Source organism: Squalius cephalus, assembly GCF_949319135.1.
Source record: "Squalius cephalus genome assembly, chromosome: 20".
NCBI lineage: Eukaryota > Metazoa > Chordata > Actinopteri > Cypriniformes > Leuciscidae > Squalius > Squalius cephalus.
This window is the reverse complement of record NC_137141.1, coordinates 26255792-26276904: the sequence shown is the minus strand read 5'-3', so window position 1 is coordinate 26276904 and position 21113 is coordinate 26255792. Positions and strand designations below refer to the sequence as shown.

Genomic DNA, 21113 nt, shown 5'->3' with positions numbered 1-21113 from the left:
TTCTACAAAGGTTCTTGCTTTAAAAGATGATCAGAATTGACTTTGTGGTGTTTATGTTACTGTGTCATTCAATGAGTAATTCTAGTGAATGTATTTAATTATTTTAACTGTTTTGTGGTGACAAAAAACTGAGGGATTATTTTATTTACTTCACTTTCCATACAATCAAATATTTACAAATATTTAAACATGGTAACAAAATCTTCCAAACGTTTCATGACTTGTGCAGTCTCAGAATTATTCAACCCCTTCATGGCAAGCATCTTTAAAACTTAGTAGAACACCCTTTTGCTGCTATGACCTGCTGCAAATGAGATGTACTGTATAACCAGACACCAGCTTCTGGCACCGTTTCTGAGGAATCTTTGCCCATTCCTCATGTGCAATGGCCTCCAGTTCAGTAATATTCTTGGGTTTGCATGCTGCAACCGCCTTCTTCAAATCCCACCAGAGATTTTTTATGGGGTTCAAGTCAGGTGACTGTGATGACCACTGTAGAATCTTCCAGAACTTCTTCTGCAACCAAACCTTGGTTGAATTTGAGGTATATTGGGATCATTGTTGTGTTGGAAGGTCCAATGATGCCCAAGTTTCAACTTCCTCACTGACGGCATGACGTTTTCTCCTAGGATTTCCTGATACTTCAATTGATCCATCTTGCCTTCCACATGCTGCAGGTTTCCAGTGCCACACGATGCAAAGCAGCCCGAAAGCATCACCGAGCACCACCATGCTTAAAGGGGGGGTGAAATGCTCATTTTCACTCAATCTCCTGTTAATCTTGAGTACCTATAGAGTAGTATTGCATCCTTCATATCTCCAAAAAGTCTTTAGTTTTATTATATTTATAAAAGAAAGATAAGCTGTACCGAGTCTTTCCGGAAAAAACCGAGCGTCTGGAGGCGGGCCGTGTGGGCGAAGCCAGAGTCATAGAGAGAATCCGTCGATCTGGGCTTTGTTTATAAAACATTCATCGTTGCATCCACTGTTCCTAACGCTGGGTTCTTTGGGAAGCTGAACATGGTAAGCTTTCCCTCACATCCAAAAACACACTTTGGAGACACTATGCAGTGCTGCCGATGATTTCCTGTTGAAGCGCGTTGATGTGCGCGGTCTCGCTCTCCTCTGGTCGACGTGTGCGCGGGCGAGCTTTTCCGGGAGAAATGCTCATATAAGGAGTTCCACTCTGGTCTACGTCATTAGATCCACGGTCGAAAAAAAACCAGCCGAAACTTGTACCAACCCGGAAGTAAGATTTTCGGCACAGAAATTCTCCGTTATTCGTCCAAAATATTTTTTAAAAACTTTGGCCATGTTAAGCATGAGAATCCATCTCTTTAACACTGTAAACAACTCTGAACACATGAAACACCATTGTACTCCCCCTTTAACTGTAGGCAGAGTGTTTTTTTTCAGAATATGCTACATTCTTCTTCCTCCAGACATACCACTGATCCATACGGCCCAAAAGTTCCAGTTTTGTTTCATCGCTCCACAGAACAGAATCCCAAAACTTCTGTGGCTTATTTATATGATTTTGAGCACTTTAGGGTCAGTAGTGGTGTACGTCTTGGAGTTCTGGCATGGAAACCACATGCGTTTAGTACTCGCCTTACTCTGCCAGCTGAAACCGTTGATAGCTTCTTTATTCTGCCCCTTCCAGGTAATGTTTTCACTGTTCTTTTAACTTTGATCTTGCAAACTATGCTTCCAACGGTGTCTCTAGGAAGATTTAGTGCCTTTATCTTTTTGTATCCTGTTCCTTGTTTGTGAGGGGCGATGTTATCTTCTCTTAACTTTTTGGACCATTCTTTTGACCTAGCCATATTTCTAACATGCAGTCAAACGTAAGACTCAACAAACCTAGCCAGTTCAGATATTTCATGTGTTCTAGCTCAAGCACACCTGGAGCAACTAATGAAGCCCTTGATTAGTTACATCAGGTATGCTTGAGATAACCCCTGTTTTGCAGATTTATGCTGGTGTGAGGGATTCTATTCAGAAGGTTGAATAATTTTGAGACTGCAGAAGTCATTAAAAGTTGCATTTTCAGTTGAATTTGGGAAAACCACTTGAAACATTTGTTGTGTTGAGCTATTTCAAATACTTTTGTTTGATTTGTGAATTGCAAACAGCTGAAAGTCTGTAAATTTTGCCAATAAACCTGATTTGCAGTGGGGTTTGAATAATTTTGATTACAACAGTATTTCTTTACCACAGAGCCTAGCACATGATATGCAGAAGAAGAAAAATAGATTTTCCTTTGCCACAATTTAAATAAAACGAGGGAGCGAATTAGTATAACGGGGTCACAGTGGTGTAAAATTTTTTAGTAAATGTAATTAGTTACTTAACTTAAGCATTTTTTAACTACTTTGTAATTTTACCGAGTATCAAAGATTATAGCAACCTTTTCTCTCTATTTGAATACATTTTTGAATAAGCTTATGTACTCTTAACTCCAATACAATTGTGATGTGTAATGCAATTAATTGTTACATTTTGCATGGCACATAACTTATTCTGCAGCTGTTTATTTCTGTTATAAACAAACAATATCACAATGTATAGGGCATTGAAGGTACTGTATCTTGTGTGTTTTGTCCTTAACCAAAGAGTTAAGGTCCTGCCAATAAAGCTACTTTACATGAATGTGAGTACATTAGCAGGTAGTTGCTGAATCACAGGTGTTTGATTTATGAGATGAGGTCATGACTGTAGCCGGTGCTGAGGCAGAAACCAGCACATCCAGTGCAAGTAGACTTTGACTAGTTCATTTTACTTAACTTATTTTTTATTGAAGAGAACTTTTTGAAGGATATTGGTTTACTTATGGCCTTTTTGAGCACTAGAGCTTAACTGAGACATCAGTGTTTGTAGACGTTTAAGAGGCTGTTGTGTCGACCTTGATTTATTGCAACTTGATTTATTAACTGTTTCTTATTTTCACTGGCAGCCTTTCACTCTAGGTGTTGAGGAGTATTGCATCTATGAGCCTTCAGTACAAGTAAAATATAAGTACTCTTAAAATCAGATACTCTATGACTTTTACTCAAGTGGTAATGAAATTGGTGACTTTTAACTTGTAATGGAGTCATTTTCACACTTTTACTCAAGTATGGTTTTCTGGTACTCTTTACACCTCTGCTGGGCCATGGTTTAAGCAAACAGAGGAACAAATTCTTAATTCGTGACAACGATCTTGTTTTTTTTTGTTTTTTTTTCAACACGTCTTGCAGGGCTCTGTACTTTTTAGATACATTTCACAATAAAGGACAACTGCAGAAATTAATAAAATCAGGGGATCATTGTTTTTTACCATAGAAAAAATAGTTTAGCTCTACTTTCAATTCATCATACAGTGGCATACTTAAAACAGCATGATGTATAGCTTATCAGATGATTATTACACTATATTAAACAGATTAGGCTTTTGTTACAAACAGAAAGTCAGACACTGCAAAAATTTTAAACACAAATATCAAGTTAAAAGCAAAAGAGTGGAATTGATCTGTTGATTCTGGGAACATGTCAAAATGTAATAGCGATATTCATTATGAATTGAAATAATTTACAATGTCAAATATTAAGATAATAAATATAAAATAAAATATTACAGTACTATAAAATATGAATAAAAAAACAGAAATATTAGGAAGATTTAGTTTTATTCTTAGAAATCATCTGACAGGGAAAGGCTAGAATCTTTCTTTTCTTATAATGTTATTTATGTAATATTTTTTGACATAAAAAATTGATATAAATAACTTTTTGAGCCCATTTTGCAGCCAAAGGCCATCTGAAACTGCTTGAAGACACGTCTTAGAGCTTCTTTTTTAAACTTTTATCTCAGAAAGTATATTAATTTGTTTATTGTATAGCTGTTACATGTGTGTATTGTTTCGTTGAGTTTCAGGTGTAGAGGCAATAACAGTATTAAATAGGTTAAGCAAATCCCATGGTTTTCCGTGGTTACTGATACTTTGGTTCCCTCACTTGGTAGACTCGTGCACTGCAAACATCCCATAAACAGGGAACATTACTTAGTGTTGTGGGTGACATATTTATGCTTTATGTTTTTCTAATCCATCAAAAAAATAAATGATAAAAATCAATGAACCCTGAATGAGACAGAATCCACATTAAAAAAAAATAGATGACCTAAAACAATCTTTTATCATAAGAAGTGATAATCTTAAAGAAGGGAGCAAACCCAATGGATAATTAATATTAAAGGTGATAATGAAGGGATTATTTTTCCAGGACTATAAGCAATTGGCTCTTAATTACAGGTGCTCTTTTTCTCTCACATACACTTTACGCAGCCTTTGACGCAGCAGTGACAGAAATAACCCCTCATTAGCAGTTAATCATGTTAACCTGACTGAGTGTGCAGTGATGGGGAGCTAACTCGATTTTGCAACAAGAGATTGATTTCTTACAATTAAATGAACAGGTGCGACGCATGTAGAGTTTCAAAATTAAGAGTTCGTAACAATCTCTCAAGTTTATTTCAAACAGACATCGCTAAATAGCCATATTTTCCTTCTTTACAAATAAGATGTGAAAATCTCAGTGACTGCACATTTTTGAATTCAAGTGCGTGAGAACTTTGAGTTCAGCCTCCAAATAAAGTTTATCTTAGAGTGTAGCACATGACACACAAAATATGAGATCATAAAAGGCTCTGCAACACTCCTCAAATATACTACTGTTAAAAAAAAAAAGGAACATTTTAACTACAATATTATAGTGAAATATTATTACAATTTAAAATGTTTTCTATTTCGAGATTCATTCCTGTGATAAGCTGATCCAGTCTTCAATGTCACACGATCCTTCAGAAATCCTTCTGATATGCTGATTTGGTTCTCAAGAAACATTTCTTTTTTTAACCACATCACATAATACCACTCCATAGATGATAGAAATGCATAGTTAGAGTCCTGCATTAGCAGTTAGTCATTAGGCCAGATGAAAACCACCTAAGGGTTACCATAAATCACAATCATCAGTCCAGATTCCTAATGACCCTAACATCAGATGAAATATGCAGAAGTTTGGATACATTTGACTGAATTTAGGTTTCTAATGATCTTAAAAAAATACGTAACATCCCCTTTATACTTAAATGTAAATAAAAACACAATACAAAATGATATAATAAAATACATAATTAATTAAAATGATTCAACATGCTTCCAAAAGGGCAAAGAAAAACACTAAGCACGCTACCACACATAAAGCAGCTAAAAATATACTTGCACACTTGTACGAAAAGGTTTACACATTAAATTAATGACTACACTAAAAGAATCATAAAATACATTTAGCTTAGAGCTCTGAATGGTAGCTGAGTGATTGGAGTGCAGGTTCAAATAAGTATTCTCATGTGGGCACAAAACAAGCTGCTCCCATGGTCTCATTTAGCCAGACAAACTTGTGTACACCCGCACCAATACAATATACAGAGTCAGGGCTCTCGAGTGGAATTTATGGCAAAGGTAGGCTACTAAAACAGCTTTATATAAACATAAAACTACAACTACACAGATCTGCAATTTTGCTCCTTACAAATGCTCAAAGGTTTATATGTGCATCTTAAAATAAAACTAAAATATTTAGGCTGACCTGAGTTTATGAAATACATGTTGGATCATTTAAGCTACATGTGCAGCTGCTCTTTCCTTCAGAAACAGACATGTTTGATGGTGGCACCTTGTCTAACGACATCCACGCTTTTTTTGTCATTTAAAAACACAAGCCAAATGTCTGTTTAATATCGCTGAAGAAGAATTAAAACGCCCTTATTCTTACTGTATAACTATACAGGTAAGCTTTCTTACTGTCCAGGTTTAGCCTCAGACTAAAATGTGATACAACAGCGCCATCTTTCGGCTGGAGATACACATCGTGAGTCTGAGCGTGACATTTACTGTGATGACCCTCAACATCACAGGTGTAAAGAAAAAAGCTGTTTCCACCAGGTTTTTGTTGCAACTTGCCACTTCTCTCTGCAGTGGGGTATTAAACAGTAAAATAAACCAGCATGACAGTGGCATAATGCAAACTGGTCCTTCCTGCAAACTGTATCAACCTTGTAGCCTAAAACACAAAAATTGCCAGAGGAAATATGATTGTGATTTTTAACAGGGTTAGTTAAAAATAAATGAGATAAAGTATGCCCCATCCATGATAGATGTTTCACCATTTTCACTATTTGATAGAAAATTTAAAGAAATTAAAATAACTTTCTGAATAAAAAAAAAAAAAACTAAAATAAAAAAAGTATGCTACGTTTTCAATTATTGCCTGCACGAAATCCCATATTATCCATGGGTAAAAAATATGCCTTTTTACCATGGTTACATCAATGTTACTGGCTTCTTCAAAAGTATACTGTAATATTTGGCCCTATAGTGGTTAAAAAAACAAAACTATGCATTCTGCGGAAGAACATTGGTGCTTCGGCTCTGCGTGACTGCGGACGAACATGGTTATCCTTACATTTACATTTAATCATTTAGCCGAAGCTTCTATCCAAAGCGACTTCCAAATAAGGAGAGCAATAGAAGCAGTTGAACTGATGCGTCTGTCTTGAAAATGGCTACGGACTCAGCAGCTCGGGTTGAGTTAGGCAGGTATTCCACAGTTTAGCTGGAAAGGATTTTAAACTCACTAGAAGAGGTTACTGTACAGGGGCGCGGGAAGTGGAGGTGCTATAGCACCCCCTGTTTTCACAGGATTGTAAATGCAACGCAAATGTTTGTTCATTAACATTTATTCATTTTTAGCATTTAGTCATTTATTTGTAATAAACACTTTAAGTGGGCTATTTAAAAAGTGTTATATGTTAAATTATGATTTTTAAAACATACGCGCAGAGTGTTACGTAATATTGTGTGTGTGCGTATTGAAATCGTCCGCAGCCACCATAGACTGTAAGCAGCCACTCAAAAAACAAAACAAAAAAAACCTCCTGAGCTACTCCTGAGCGCAAGTCCACTAGTAGCCTACTAGGCAGTTTTTTTTGTGTGTTAATATCAATAAAGTCAGAAATGTCAGTCAGGTCAGGATCGAGTGTGTGCGCTGTTTAAACGAGTGTTGTAGTGATACGCTTTTGTGATTCGCGGAGTTTTGACGAGTTTCTTATTCAAAAGTGGTAACACCGCCACTGTGGAATGCCAAAGATGACATAATAATAAATAAATAAATACATAAATAAACAAATATTTGAAGAAATGTACAAAAAAACAAAGAAATATTCAAAGTAAAAAAAAGAGTATTTATACTTTTTTCCCATATTTATGTATAATTGAATTTTTTTCCACATTTATTTATTTTTTCATTTATTTATTTATGCATTTATTTATTTCCAATTTCATTTATTTTCACATTTATTTATATGTATTTATTTCTACATTTATTTATTTCTACATTCACTTATTCCCATTTATTTATTTCTACATTTCTTCCTATGTATGCTAATGAGGGGGGCGTGTTTTACCTCGAACTTAGCAGTTGAGCTCAAAGCCTAATTTTCCAAAAAGAATTGCTACTTTTCCAAAAAGAATCGCTACTTTTTCAAAATGAATTGCTACTTTTTCCAAAATGAATCGCTACTTTTTAAAAAAAGAATCGCTACTTTTTCCAAAATGAATCGATACTTTTTCCAAAAGAATCGCTACTTTCTCCAAAAGAATCGCTACTTTCTCCAAAAGAATCGCTACTTTTTAAAAAATGAATCGCTACTTTTTCAAAAGTGAATCGATACTTTTCGTAAAAAGAATCGCTACTTTTTCAAAAAGAATCGATACTTTTCTTGATATTATTAAAAAGAATAACTACTTTTCCGAAAATGAATCACTACTTTTTCCAAAAAGAATCGCTACTTTTTCAAAAATGAATCGCTACTTTTTCAAAAGTGAATCAATACTTTTCGTAAAAAGAACCGCTACTTTTTCAAAAAGAATCACAACTTTTTCAAAAGTGAATCGATACTTTTCGTAAATATCGATACTTAATTGTTAACTCTGAAAATAGCAATAGCTTATTTTAAATAGCTTAAAATTTAGCAGAATTGCTACTTTTTCCGAAAATGAATCGCTACTTTTTCCAAAATGAATCGCTACTTTTTCCGAAAATGAATCGCTACTTTTTCCAAAATGAATCGCTACTTTTTCCAAAAGAATCGCTACTTTTTCAAAAATGAATCGCTACTTTTTCAAAAGTGAATCAATACTTTTCGTAAAAAGAATCGCTACTTTTTCAAAAAGAATCGCAACTCTTACAAAAGTGAATCGATACTTTTCGTAAATATTGATACTTAATTGTTATCTCTGAAAATAGCAATAGCTTATTTTAAATAGCTTAAAATTTAGCAGAATTGCTACTTTTTCCAAAGTGAATCGCTACTTTTTCATAAAAAGAATCGCTACTTTTTCAAAAAGAATCGCTACTTTTTGTAAAATGAATCGCTACTTTTAAAAATGAATCGCTACTTTTTCCAAAATGAATCGCTACTTTAAAAAAAATGAATCGCTACTTTTTCAAAAATTAATTGCTACTTTTTCCAAAGTGAATCGATACTTTTCGTAAAATGAATCGATACTTTTCGTAAAATGAATCGATACTTTTTCCAAAATGAATCGCTACTTTTTAAAAAGTGAATTGATACTTTTTCAAAAAGAATTGCTACTTTTTCCAAAAGAATCGCTATTTTTTCAAAAAGAATCACTACTTTTTTAAAAAGAATTGCTACTTTTTTCCAAACGTGAATCGATACTTTTTAAAAAAAGAATCACCACTTTTTCACTACTTTTCCCTGGTCACTTTGAACAGATCTAGGGTCTAGGGTGGTATTACGGGTCATGGTAGATCCAAGATAAGTGAACATTCCCACATCATCAAGTGCTATATTATTTAACTGAAAGCAAAGCATTTTGGCAGCTTGTGACAGTCACAGTTTTTTTCAAGCCGATTGAGAGCCCAAAAGCATCACATGATCTTGAGAAACAGTCAAGCAGAGTTTGCAGCTGCTCTGGTGAAGATGTTCATAATGCAGCATCATCTGCGTATAGCAGTTCTCTGATGACAAACTCTTGTGTTTTAGTTCTTGCTCTGAAACGGGATAGACTGAAGAAATTTCCATCATCCCTAGTCAAAAGAGTGACTCTGATGTGATTATCCAATTTTTCAAAGGCAGTCTTTAAAGAAACACGCCGACTTTTGGGACTTTAGCTTACAGTGCTTTCGCCTTCTGAGAATATAGTTCCCAGTATGTATACGGTTAGAAGATTGCTGTGTCTCATGTGACCTTGTTATTTGTGCACACTGTGACTATACAAATCACATGTAAATAGGAAAATGTTGGCGTTATTTTGTCACTAATTGGGAGTAGTATGCTAGCTGGAGCTGTTTACCTCCAGTCTTTGTGCTAAGCTAGGCTAGCGGTGGGGGTGTCAGACAGAGTTATGGCACGCACGGAGATGAAAAGGGTATGTATGGACTTATCTAACTCTGGGGGATACGGTGAATAAGCTAAAGTCCCAAAAAGTCGGCGTGTTCCTTTAATACATGAGTGAAATAAATGCAGAAGAGGGTTGGAGCAAGGACACAGCCTTGTTTCACACCTCGATTTATAGGGAATTCATCTGATAGGTCACCATTAAATTGAATTTGGCCTTTCATTCCATTATGAAAAGATTTGATGAGTGATAGAAGGGTGGGAGGACAGCCAGCGTTTTGCAGAACCATAAAAAGAGAGTCAAAAGCTTTGGTCAGATCTACAAAAGCAAGGAGAGCGGTTGATTCTGTTCTCTTGATTTTTCTTATATTTGTCTCACAGCAAATATCATGTCTGTTGTGGAGCGGTTGATTCTGTTCTCTTGATTTTTCTTATATTTGTCTCACAGCAAATATCATGTCTGTTGTGGAGCGGTTGGGCCGAAAGCCACATTGAGACTCAGGATATATGACTTCAGCTAACTGTTGAAGGCGAGTCAAAAAGGGCCAGGGCTTTCCCTTTCACACACAACAGTGAATTGCCATGGTAATTATCACAATCTCCATGGTCCCCTTTGATCTTGTAGTGGTGATCTTTGCATCCTTGAAATCTTGGGGAACATGCTTAGAGCTCCAGCACTTTAAAATGAGTTGATGGAGATGGCGGGCTAGGGGTTCAATTCCAGCTTGGAGAAGCTCACCTGGTATTGCATCAGCCACAGCAGTTTTACCTCAGCCCAGTCCTTATACTATGGTAATTACCTCATCTAGATCTGGTTCTGCATCTAAGCAATTTTGAAGTGGACAGCCTTGAAGGTTAGCTAAAGTTTCATAACAGATGATGCTTTTTGAGCTGTATAACTCACTGTAGTGCTCTATCCAACGTGTAAGCTTTTCTGATTTGTCTTCAATGATGCTATGATATTGCTATGATCTTTCCAGCCCACCATTTAAGCACACCACAGGTCTGGGTGATAGGTCCTGTTGGAGTTTTGATGGCCTTATACATCGCTTTGATATTTCCGAATTTCTTGCAATTTCAATATTAGAACATAGCGTATCCCAGTATATTTGGGCACATTTCCAAATGGTTGCTTGTGCAGCAGATTTGACAGCACGATATGAGACTGTTGCTTGTCCTGTGGGTCTTGATTTGAGGCAGATTTGAGCTTGCCGCTTTTCTTCAAGGCGTTGTACGAATCAGAGTCCTCTTTTCTTTCCAAAAGTTTGTAGAGTGGTGTCATAGATCACATTTCTTATGGTTTCCCAGTTAGTATCAGGGTCTGGGGTGTCAGGAATGCTCTGCAACTTTTCTTCAAGCCTGCTGCAGTATCTCTCTCTGAGATTTGGAAGCTTTGTTTTGAATGTCTATCATTTGGGACTGTTTCACATGACAGTGGAAATGCTTTGGTTCAATGTATATGGATGACACAATTAGACTGTGATCAGTGTCACAGTCAGCACTGTGGTACGTACGAGTGTTCATGACTTCTTTTCTATGTTTCTGCTTCACAATGACAAAGTCCCCATAGAAATAAATGTAGAAACAAATAAATGTTGGAATAAATAAATGTAGACATAAACACAGTATATACATAAATAAATGTGAAAATAAATATGTTGAAATACATACATACATACGCATAAATAAATGATAAAATATAAATGTGGAAAAAAATACAATTATACATAAGGAAATAAAAGTATAAATACTCATTTTTTTAAATTTTTTTTTTACATTTCTTTGTATATTTATTCATTATTGTCATATTTGGCATTCCATACATATGGCAATTTATCTGTTCAATAAAATACATTACTAAAAAAAAACTTCATGTCCACATCTATTTACCCATATGAAGAGACACACACAAGCAAGTGACGTATATGCAATGTCCCTCAAAAAACATTCTGACAGGTCTAAAACAAATTTAGTCAGGACAGTTATCCTTTGTAAGATATCTAATAGCAAAATAACAGGACAAACGCTTTGAGAAAAAGAAAATGCTTGTTTTTATTAGTTCTGCATCCACAACAGAGGGCTCTGATAAAGAGAAGTAAACTGGTTGGTTGTCTATATTTTGTCAAGAATTACAGAGATCGCAAACAGCATCTTTCTTGAATAAGGCTGGCGACAGAAAGGTCACTTAAAACAACCACAATGTTGAAATAGTATCTATATTAATACATCAAAAGCAAAACTCTAGTGTTCATGGAAGGAATTCCTGCAACAACTCATAAGATAAGCAAATGTCCATGAAAATAATCCACTTCCACTGCCTGCTACAAGTGGAACATAAAATTCACCCTTAATCTGCTAGTTATCATGGAAGCAGTGCTTTCCATCAATGCCTTTTCAGTCCTTTTGGTGCGATAAACAATTCACTGTAACTCAAGTCTCCTGAATGATATTGGAAATGCTAGTTTATTGTCTATCTTCAAGCTAGTCATCGGTCTTGGCCTCCATCTCCTCTGCATCATCGTCTCCGTCCACCTCGGCATTCTCTCTCTCCAGCCGCTCTAACTGTCGAGCCAGTTCTGTCTCATCTGTGTCCGTTACGACTTTTGGCTGTGGGGATATTGAAAAAGGTCAAATGCTACATTCAAGAAAGCAAAATTTACAGCAGCATACTGAACTATATTCTTCAGTTAGCAAAGTCTCCGTGTCAGAATAATGAGAAATCATGACTAGTAGAATTTCTCACCTCCATCTGAATGTTGAAGACGCCTCTCTTCTCTTCGATCTTCTCTTTAATGACAGCCATGGCTTGATTGAGCACAGAAAGGCCCTCTGTGCGCTCCAGTGTGGTTGTGGTCATAACGTAACGCGGAGGGGCAATCAAGTTGATCTGCAACAAAAGCAATGTAATAGTGAACAAGTCTGGATTACTAGGAGGTGTTCACTTGGTTTAATAAAAAAAAGAAAAAAAAAAAAAAAAAAGTTTGCATTTAAAAATCTTACGTCTAAAGGCCCTTGCACACCGAGTCCGAAATTATCGCATGCGTTTTTTCGCATTCGTGATTCGGTGGCTCTGAATTGTCAAAACACCATTCAAAATGCTTGCTACGGATGCGAAAAACGCAGAAAATCTAACCTGATTCGAATTTTTTTTTTGACGGACGAAAGTTTCGGAGGCAGTGTGCAAGCGTGATTGACATAACGTGAAGTCGTATTTATTTTTTAACCTGCGAAAATTTCGAACGCGAATTTCGTACTCGGTGAGCAAGGGCCTTAAGATGTAGGGAAATATGTACTTTTTACTTGATTTTTAAAGACCTGTCTTTAATAATAAAACATTTTGCCAAACTACTTAAGATTTTTTATTCTTTTAATGAGCCATTTTTCCTTTTTGTTACACCACTCAAAAAATATCTAAATAAATTTAGAAATTAAAAACATGTTCATCAATAACATGGTGTATTCAAGTCTCTGTATGTATGAGCTGCATTTTGAAAGCATTTTTGAATAAATCAGTTTTTACCTTGATTGGCATGCACTCTGTTGAACACGTCAGTCCAGCCCTCAAAGCTTCTTTCACTGCGTCTATGCCCTCATAGCCATAGCAGGCCACCTCAATGTCCGCTCTTATTTTGACAGCCTGCGGAGTGAGTCGTCTGTTGATGTTGTCAATCAGGACGGCCCTTTCCTCCTCCGTCAATTCCAGACAATCTAAAATGGATGGGTCCCTACACAGAAAAATAAACCACATCTTTATACAGACGTCGTGAAGTTAAAAAACATCTTTACAGAAACAAGGTCGTTTCAAAGATGAATGCATACTTACGACACAGCCTGCTTAAAGATGTCATAGGCTCCGTATCCAGGCCGCTTGTACTTCTCATCGAACACCCAAGCAGTTCGCTGGTACAGACTCTCGAGCTGCTCATCTTTGGTGTACTCTAGGACTTCAGCTACGTGCCTCAAAATGCTGTAAACCTATAACAAACATACACACAGCATCTATGAAACCACTTTCTCAAGTGAGCAGCTGGACAAGGTAAGCCACCTTTGATTATGTAGTGCTTTATACAATACAGATTGTTTCAGAACAGCTTCACAATAATAAACAGGATAATGATGATGCAAACTTCAAATATAAGACAAATATAAAACTGCTGCAAAACAATAGTGTCATTATTCAGTTCAAGCCAGTGTTGATTCAATTCAGTTCAATATTTATGTAAAGTTAAATGAAACTAGTTCAGTTCAGATATAAGCAGCTCTACAGAAGACAAGAGTCATTATGCAGCTCAAGTCAATTCAGTTCAATAACATTGCCAATATTGCACAATTAGTCCGTTATGAAACAAAGTTATAATGCAGCTCTGCAGAAAACAGCTCAAACAGTCATTATTATGGGTGTAACAATATATCGTGTCTCAATACATACAAATATGAAACAATCTGTATTGTGTATTGTTAACCCAAGATAAAAATTGCTGTGTGAGTATATAATGTATAATAATGCGATGGGGGAATATTTGTGGGTCCTGATAATGCCAAATGTCTCATGTTGCCAGTAAAAAGTGGCCTATATTATTTTAAATACATCTAGTCAGTGACAGAGTGCAAGCATATTCGTCTGAAATATTTCTGTATATTTCCAGCTTCAGAATCATGAATCTTTATATTCTCATGTCACTATTGTCCTGTGCATGGGGTTACCAGCACCAAGTCCAAGCCTATTCATTTTAATCAACAGTACATTGTTTTGTTAACCTTTACCATATGTCTTGGAGCATCACAATAATATCGTATTGTGAGTTCAGTATCGTGATATGTATCGAATCGTGACATGAGGGTATCGTTACACCCCTAGTCATTATCCATCTCAATTCAGTTCAAGTTCAAGATCGACAATATGTGACCCTGGATCACAAAACCAGTCTTATGTCGCACGGGTATATTTGTGGCAATAGCCAACAAAACATTGTATGGGTCAAAATTATAGATTTTTCCTAAATGCCAAAAATCATTAGGATATTAAGTAAAGATCATGTTCCATGAAGATATTTTGTAAATTTCCCACCTTAAATATATAAAACATTTATTTTTGTGAGTGAATTCAGCACAATCACGAACATAAATGGACAACTTTAAAGGAGATTTTCTCAATATTTAGATTTTTCTGCAGATTTTCAAATAGTTGTATCTCGGCCAAATATTGTCCTATCCTAACAAACCATACATCAATGGAAAGATTATGTATTCAGCTTTCAGATGATGTATAAATCTCAATAAAAAAATACCCATAAGACTGGTTTTGTGGTCCAGGGTCACATATTACTAAATATTAAGAGTCTTTTAAACCTGGTCAAGGTGATCAAAGTGTATTCACCATTAAACAGGCAAGGCATACTCACGGTTTTAGATTTTGTGAACTTGTCTTCGCATTTAATGGCCTCTTCAGGTGACACTCTTCTTTTGGATAAATCAATGTAGCCTGTGGGAATGTGGATATCACAGGTTAAAAATGGAAGGATGGATGGAAAAAAAAGCAAAAAAAAACTTAGATTTCAAACACAGTCCCACCTTTCTCCTTATCCACACGAATGACCACCACGCATTCATTGCGTCCGATCCGGATGAGTTTGTTGATGGATCTGATTCGTCTTCTGGAGAGCTCGCTGAGCAGGATCATTCCCTCGATGTTGTTGTACTCCAGCAGGCTCACATAGGCGCCCATCTCTGCTATTGACCTGACATTGACCATCACCACATCTTCCACCTCTGGAAACCTGTGCTGGTAGAATCTACAGCTGAGTCCTGGCATCTTGAACCTGGAGGAGCGAAAGGTCTCATGTGAGAATGCTGTCTATGTAGAAATCTCACTAGGTTTTGAGACTTCTAGAATGAGAAAAGCTCATCAGTTAAACGGCTTATTATATGGAAGTGAAGTGTGAAGACTGGAGGCACAAAAATCCACCATTATTTTAAACATACGGTAAACTATAACATATAACTGACAGACTAACTGATATGAGAACAATTTAGCACAAACCACACTACTTTCTGCCACAACAACCACTTACCGATATACAGGAGAAATGTGTACAGGAATTTAGTCAACGTCCTTTATTTGATGATGAAAATCCAAGTGCATAAATACAAAATAAGAAGTAAGAGAAACGGAAAAGCGGTGTCTCTGCTCCCTATTTCATCAGCATGTTGAAAAGCAGGCGGAAGAGGAAGTCATTATTTTTGTTCGCGGCTTGTTAAGTTGCTCTGTACCGCCATCTAGTGATTCGGAGGCGCACTTGCAGACCGGAAGATTCGGTGAAAAAAATTCCATTACATTTCCCACAGTATATTTACATTATGTAAACACCTGTTATTCATAACGAAACTATTCATGACATCACACAATGGTACATATACTTAATATTAATAACTTGGTACTTATTGAGAGTGGTTTATGGGTGATATCCAGGTCACATTGTTTTGATTTGGGAATTTTCTTATAGGCTACTTATCAAAGCCAGATTTTTAATCAAAATAGCAAAGCAGTTTTGAAATATTATTACAATTTAAAATAACAGTAGCCTAATATGGAGGCTTCTTTATTTCTGTGATGACAGAGCTGAATTTTCAGCATCATTACTCCAGTCTTTAGTGTCACATGATCATTCAGAAATTATTCTAATATGCTGATTTGGCGCTTAAGAAACATTTCTGATTATCAATGTTGAAAACAGTTGTGCTGCTTAATATTTTTGTGGAACCTGTGATAGCCTATTCAGGATTCTTTGATGAATAGAAAGTACAAAAGAACAGCATTGGTTTGAAATAGATATTTTTTTGTAAATATGTAAAAATCTTTATTGTCACTTTAGATTGATTTAATGTATCCTTTCTGAACAAATGTATTAATTCTCTTTCAAAAACACTTTATTTTAAGATGTCCTTGTTACAGTGTAATTGTACGCCTAGTGCTGAGTAATATTTATTAACACAGACTTACTAAATTTTTTTATTTTCATGACAATTAAGCACAATTTCCTCACCAGTCTCATAACCTGTAATGCATGTGGATGTTTTACTTTTGAGTTTGTAATTCTCATTACTGTAATCTAATAAGCACATAGCCCAATGAAAATCATCTTGCCAGATCAGTACAAAAATGTGAAATACAGTATAGAACCATTATACTCACAATTGTTTTCCAACACTGTTCTCCTCTAGGAATGAACAAGTTGAGGCATAACACCTTAGATTTTTTTTTTTTTTTTTTTTACTTAACTGGAAAGCTGATGTTCTGAATTTAAATAAAATGTTTGCACTCAATCTTCATGCACTAATACAGCTACCATCACACATCCATAAACAACAAGAGACGAACACTATTAATCTGGGCTTTAATTCACTTGTATAATTCATACAAAAACAGTTGAGAAGGAAAGGTGATTCTTCTTTTACATTCATTAATTCTACTTCCAGTTGACTGGCATGTAACTAGATCACATGAGACACAGCGGGTTACCGGCTTCGTCCACACTCAGAACACAAACCAAACTGTAGTGCACAAGAGTAAAAACCTCAACGGTGTGTTTTCCTAGTGTCTGAGCTATTCTGTACATTAAAAAAATATTTAGGTTGTTTTCTAAATACACATTGATTATCTCAAGAAAAAAGAAAAGAAAAACAACAACAGTAAAAACAGTTCTGCAGAACAAATCTCAGTAAAGCTGCTTCCAGTGTGTGCTTGAATCAGCTATGGAGATAATACTTGCATGCAATAACTGACAGTCCTTCCTTTAAAAGAGTTGTTACCAATCATACACACACACACACAGATTTCTGTCCATCAAGATCAAGAGTTCTCTACTTCCAGCATTTGCACTTATACACCCCAAAATCATGCATTCACAAGCATTCCATCAACACACACACCTCACCTCAACACAGAGCTGATGTTTCATACTTTTGATCATCAAGTCTAATGGGAGAATTTTAATGAAACTCATCCAGGTGAGATTACACCCCAAAACAAAAACATTTTGCATTAAGAAAATGGAGCCTATTTTTAAACCATATTATTGTCACAAAAATTAAGCAATGTTTATTACCATAAAAGAGTCGGATCATTTTATTCATTATTCTCAAAAGCGATTCAGAGATTGAACAGTATTTTGACCATTACAATACACACCATACGATTTTATAAGCGCAAATTAAGGGCAGTACAAGAAATATTTCATGAGAATTTGGAGGAACCTAAAAAGATTTTAATGCTTTTCTTAAAAAGAATGAAGCCTGTTTTTCTTTCTTTCTTTCTGATTTAGGGTGAAATATGACCAGGACATGTTCTTCACAAGTTTCATGAGACCCTAATAATGTAGAGCATCACCACTAGTTAAAACACAAGCTCATGTTGAAATGGGTAAAACACAACACAGAACCTTCAAATCCAATCAAAAACAAAATCACAAAGGAAACATTTTAAATTGTGCAGAAGCATTGACTAAGACTAGGCCGTGCTGACGCTCAGATGGTGAACCTCATTGTATTGCTGTCAAATACTGTTTACAATACTGGTTACACTTCTGAGTGCTGGAAGTGCATGTGAATACTGAGACAGAGAGCATAGACTTAAATTTAGCCGCTTACATATTGCAGCTATGTTCAGATGTGGCCTGGCAAACTCTCAAAAAAACCTGAAGTTTACTATTAAACTCTGTCATAATCACAGTGTTGCTTTGCCATAGGAACATTGAGGCAGCGCCACAGGGATAGAAGGCATCAGTCGCTTCAAGAGTTATCCCTTTTGGTGTCTTGTAAGCTTGAAAGAGTTGTTCAGACACAATGGGCACCTAACTCACTGCTGGAAGTTCTGGTCACATCGAACATCAAAGGTTAAAAGAGGAGAAAACAGAGTGCACAAATGTCATTGTCCACTAATAATGTCAGGGAGCCCAAAGTGTTCTGGAGTCTGAATATCTCACTGGACCTTTTAAAACAGTGACTTTTAGTACAGTTGCTTTCCCACAATGCAAACCCATCTCCACATTTGTCCAAAAACTTCTTTAAAAATACATATAGAATATTTACAATCATAAATAGTTATCAAAAGCAGTATAGAAGCCCTAATTCTACTGCTGCACCAAGTGCTGGTAACTCTCTCACTGGAATGTGGCTAAACGGACTCAAAAACACACCATGATCAAACAAATTATGACATAAAAACTCATTCCCCCAGCCTGCCGACAGCGCAGTGCAGACAGACACTTCTGTCCAGGTCTGAGGGGGCGTGGTGTCCTTATCTAGTGTCCAATCCTGGGGTGTAAAAACAGCGGTATTCAGTCAACTATGAAACCCGAGAGTGTGTGATTCTATCTGCTCTTCATTTACATCCGTCGGTGGAGGGGTCGCTGTGAGTGGGGTTCATCTCAGCGCAGCCAGGATGAGGGGACCCACTGAGGTTCAGTGTCTAGTTTATTGATGAGACGCAGCAGCTCCTGGTAGGCCTTGTCCAGGTCAGTGTTAACAATGGCGGCATCAAACAGGTGGCCGTAGTTCTGCTCCATCTCCCGGGCCTTCTCGATAATGTCTCTCAGCTCCTCAGGCTAAAACGAGAGAGAACAACGACAAAAGTGTGAAAACAAGAGTATGGGAGTGGATTTGTAGTCTAAAGGTGGGTTCACATAGAACACGTTTTTGTGTTTAAAAACATGAGACAACGGGCAGGAGAATGGAAAAAAGCACAAGGGCCGCATCCGAAAGCTTAGGCAGCTGACTTGCTCCATCACTGCCATATCAGGCAACAACTTTGAAGGCAGCGTTTGCACACAAAGGTACCACACGAGCATATCAGTTTAATTATGTACAACTAAATAGATGGAGCTTTGGGGCGAATATTTAATCACTACAATTTCTTTATTTTTCAAGCTCAACTGTCATCAAATGGATGAATCGATCAGATGAAGGTATCTCAGTTGACAGAATGTGACGTGATCATTGGATTCAGACATGCCTTGTTGCCTTCCTACTTTTGTATGCAGCATTTTTCTCAGCCAAGGTCTCAAGATGACGTGAGCACAATGGTCAAAAGCATTTGACTAGCGCATGTTTACATAGAACAACAATAGAAATTCAACACGGTGGAATGCTATAACACATTCTGTGTGAATGGCCTCTAAGAGTTGATCCTTCTGTGTCGATGTTTACCTTTGGGTTTTTGTTGTCTTTAGCTAGGAGGGCTCTCAATCGCTCCTGGGATGGAGGAGCAATGAAGATGATGTAGGGCTTGAGGTCCGAGCTGCGCAACACTTTTAAAGACTAAAAAGAGAGAAGAAAATAGTGAGTAACAAGATTTCTAAAGGAAATTCATGTGGTGCTTGCTAAAATGGCTAAATACTAGGAAAGGGTGCTCCTGGAGGGCCATCTCCAAGCAGAGTTTAGCTCCAATCTTAATTAAACACAACCTGGTTTTAGGAGATCACCAGGAATTGTTGCACTGTTTCTAAAGTGTTCTGAGTGGTCCATCTCACCTGAGTGTGTACACACAGTAGGCAGATTTTGCCGGTGTTGATGACTTGTCGGACCGAGTCTGTGCTGGTACCGTAGAGGTTCTTTTCAAACTCTCCAGATTCTATGAACTTCCCTGCTGCAGAGTCCATCTCAAAAACCTGACGGGACACAAAGTGGTAGTCGCGGCCATTCACCTCAATATCACGGCGGCTTCGTGTAGTGTCTGTGGCAAAGAGAGTTTCTTGTTCAGGACATTAAAATAAAATAGGCTGATAAACAACAATGAAAAAAAATAAATAAAATGTTTTCAGACACTTACGAGGAACAGCGCCAGCAAACCTGTCCGGCTCGCTGGAGAGGAGTCTTTGTCTGAGCTCATTTTGCCCACAGTTCGGTGGGCCGATTAGAGCGATGGGCCGTTTGCGATTGGCTGGCTGATGGTATAGTGCCATCTCTTCATATGTGAGAATCTCCTCATTATCAAAATCTGCAAAGCGAGAGGAAACACATTAAGCCCAAAGTATACTTCGGTTGTTATGCGTATGCTAGGGGATGCATGAAGTGTGCAATGTAAATTTCCTCATCAGCACAATAGACGCATACTGTACGTGCACATCGCACTTCTACAAACTCTGTACACTCAGCTCGCACATACACCTTGGTTTTTTGCACTAATTGCATATTTGTCAACACGGACAGTTGTTACACAGTCAAAAAAGAAAAGGATGCGACAGAACAGCAACAACAAACTACTGGAGAGGGTACCATCAACATACTGAATTATGTAGGAGCACCTGATAAAAAAATACCTTTTCATGCTTTTCATGTCTAGAGACCCCTCATCACGTACACTTTCATTCCAATATTTGTCTGAAAGACTCACCATCATTTTTGTTAGCATTGTAATGCATCTTCTTTCGCTTCTTCTTGTTCTTTTTAGCACACCAAAGTTTTCCTGACAACAGAAGATGAGTGTTAATGAGAATTAAGAGCTTTGCACATATGCGTTTAGGAGTGTTACGACCCTAACCTGATTTCTCAGGCTCTTTATCCTCCTCTATGGTTTGCTTCATTGCCTCTCTCTGCTGCTGGAAACTTTTGCCTGGACGATCAAATGAGAATACATTCAAGTATTAAAGTT

The 21113-nt window shown here is 36.8% G+C and overlaps 2 protein-coding genes across 3 annotated transcripts in view; both read right to left on the bottom strand.

Moving 5' to 3' along the window:
• Positions 1-11240: 11240 nt before the first annotated feature.
• Positions 11241-15714, bottom strand: eif2s1a (eukaryotic translation initiation factor 2, subunit 1 alpha a). The gene is made up of 7 exons (XM_079853572.1): positions 15538-15714; positions 15038-15285; positions 14869-14948; positions 13290-13441; positions 12987-13191; positions 12210-12353; positions 11241-12073 (listed from the first exon to the last, which is right to left on the bottom strand). Exons 2-7 carry the CDS (start codon positions 15276-15278, stop codon positions 11948-11950), a joined length of 948 nt encoding a protein of 315 aa, XP_079709698.1. The 5' UTR covers positions 15279-15285; positions 15538-15714; the 3' UTR covers positions 11241-11947.
• A 1024-nt stretch (positions 15715-16738) lies between these two features.
• pals1a (protein associated with LIN7 1, MAGUK p55 family member a) overlaps positions 16739-21113 on the bottom strand; it is a 30139-nt gene continuing 25764 nt past the window's right edge. For both annotated transcript variants that reach the window (XM_079853390.1, XM_079853391.1), the window contains 6 exons: positions 21003-21074; positions 20856-20927; positions 20292-20459; positions 19993-20195; positions 19670-19780; positions 16739-19068 (listed from right to left, as the gene is read on the bottom strand). In XM_079853390.1, the coding sequence (XP_079709516.1) occupies positions 18892-19068; positions 19670-19780; positions 19993-20195; positions 20292-20459; positions 20856-20927; positions 21003-21074 (803 nt within the window). In that variant the 3' untranslated portion in view covers positions 16739-18891. The remainder of the gene's footprint in view (positions 19069-19669; positions 19781-19992; positions 20196-20291; positions 20460-20855; positions 20928-21002; positions 21075-21113) is intronic.

Coding starts and splice junctions, on each gene's coding strand:
- eif2s1a (XM_079853572.1), bottom strand. CDS start 15,278: ATGCCAGGACTCAGCTGTAGATTCTACCAGCACAGGTTTCCAGAGGTG. Junction 13,192..13,289: donor ATCTTTAAGCAGGCTGTGTC/GTAAGTATGCAT, acceptor TTTTCTGTGTAG/GGACCCATCCATTTTAGATT. Junction 12,354..12,986: donor CAGAGTGCATGCCAATCAAG/GTAAAAACTGAT, acceptor CTTTTGTTGCAG/ATCAACTTGATTGCCCCTCC.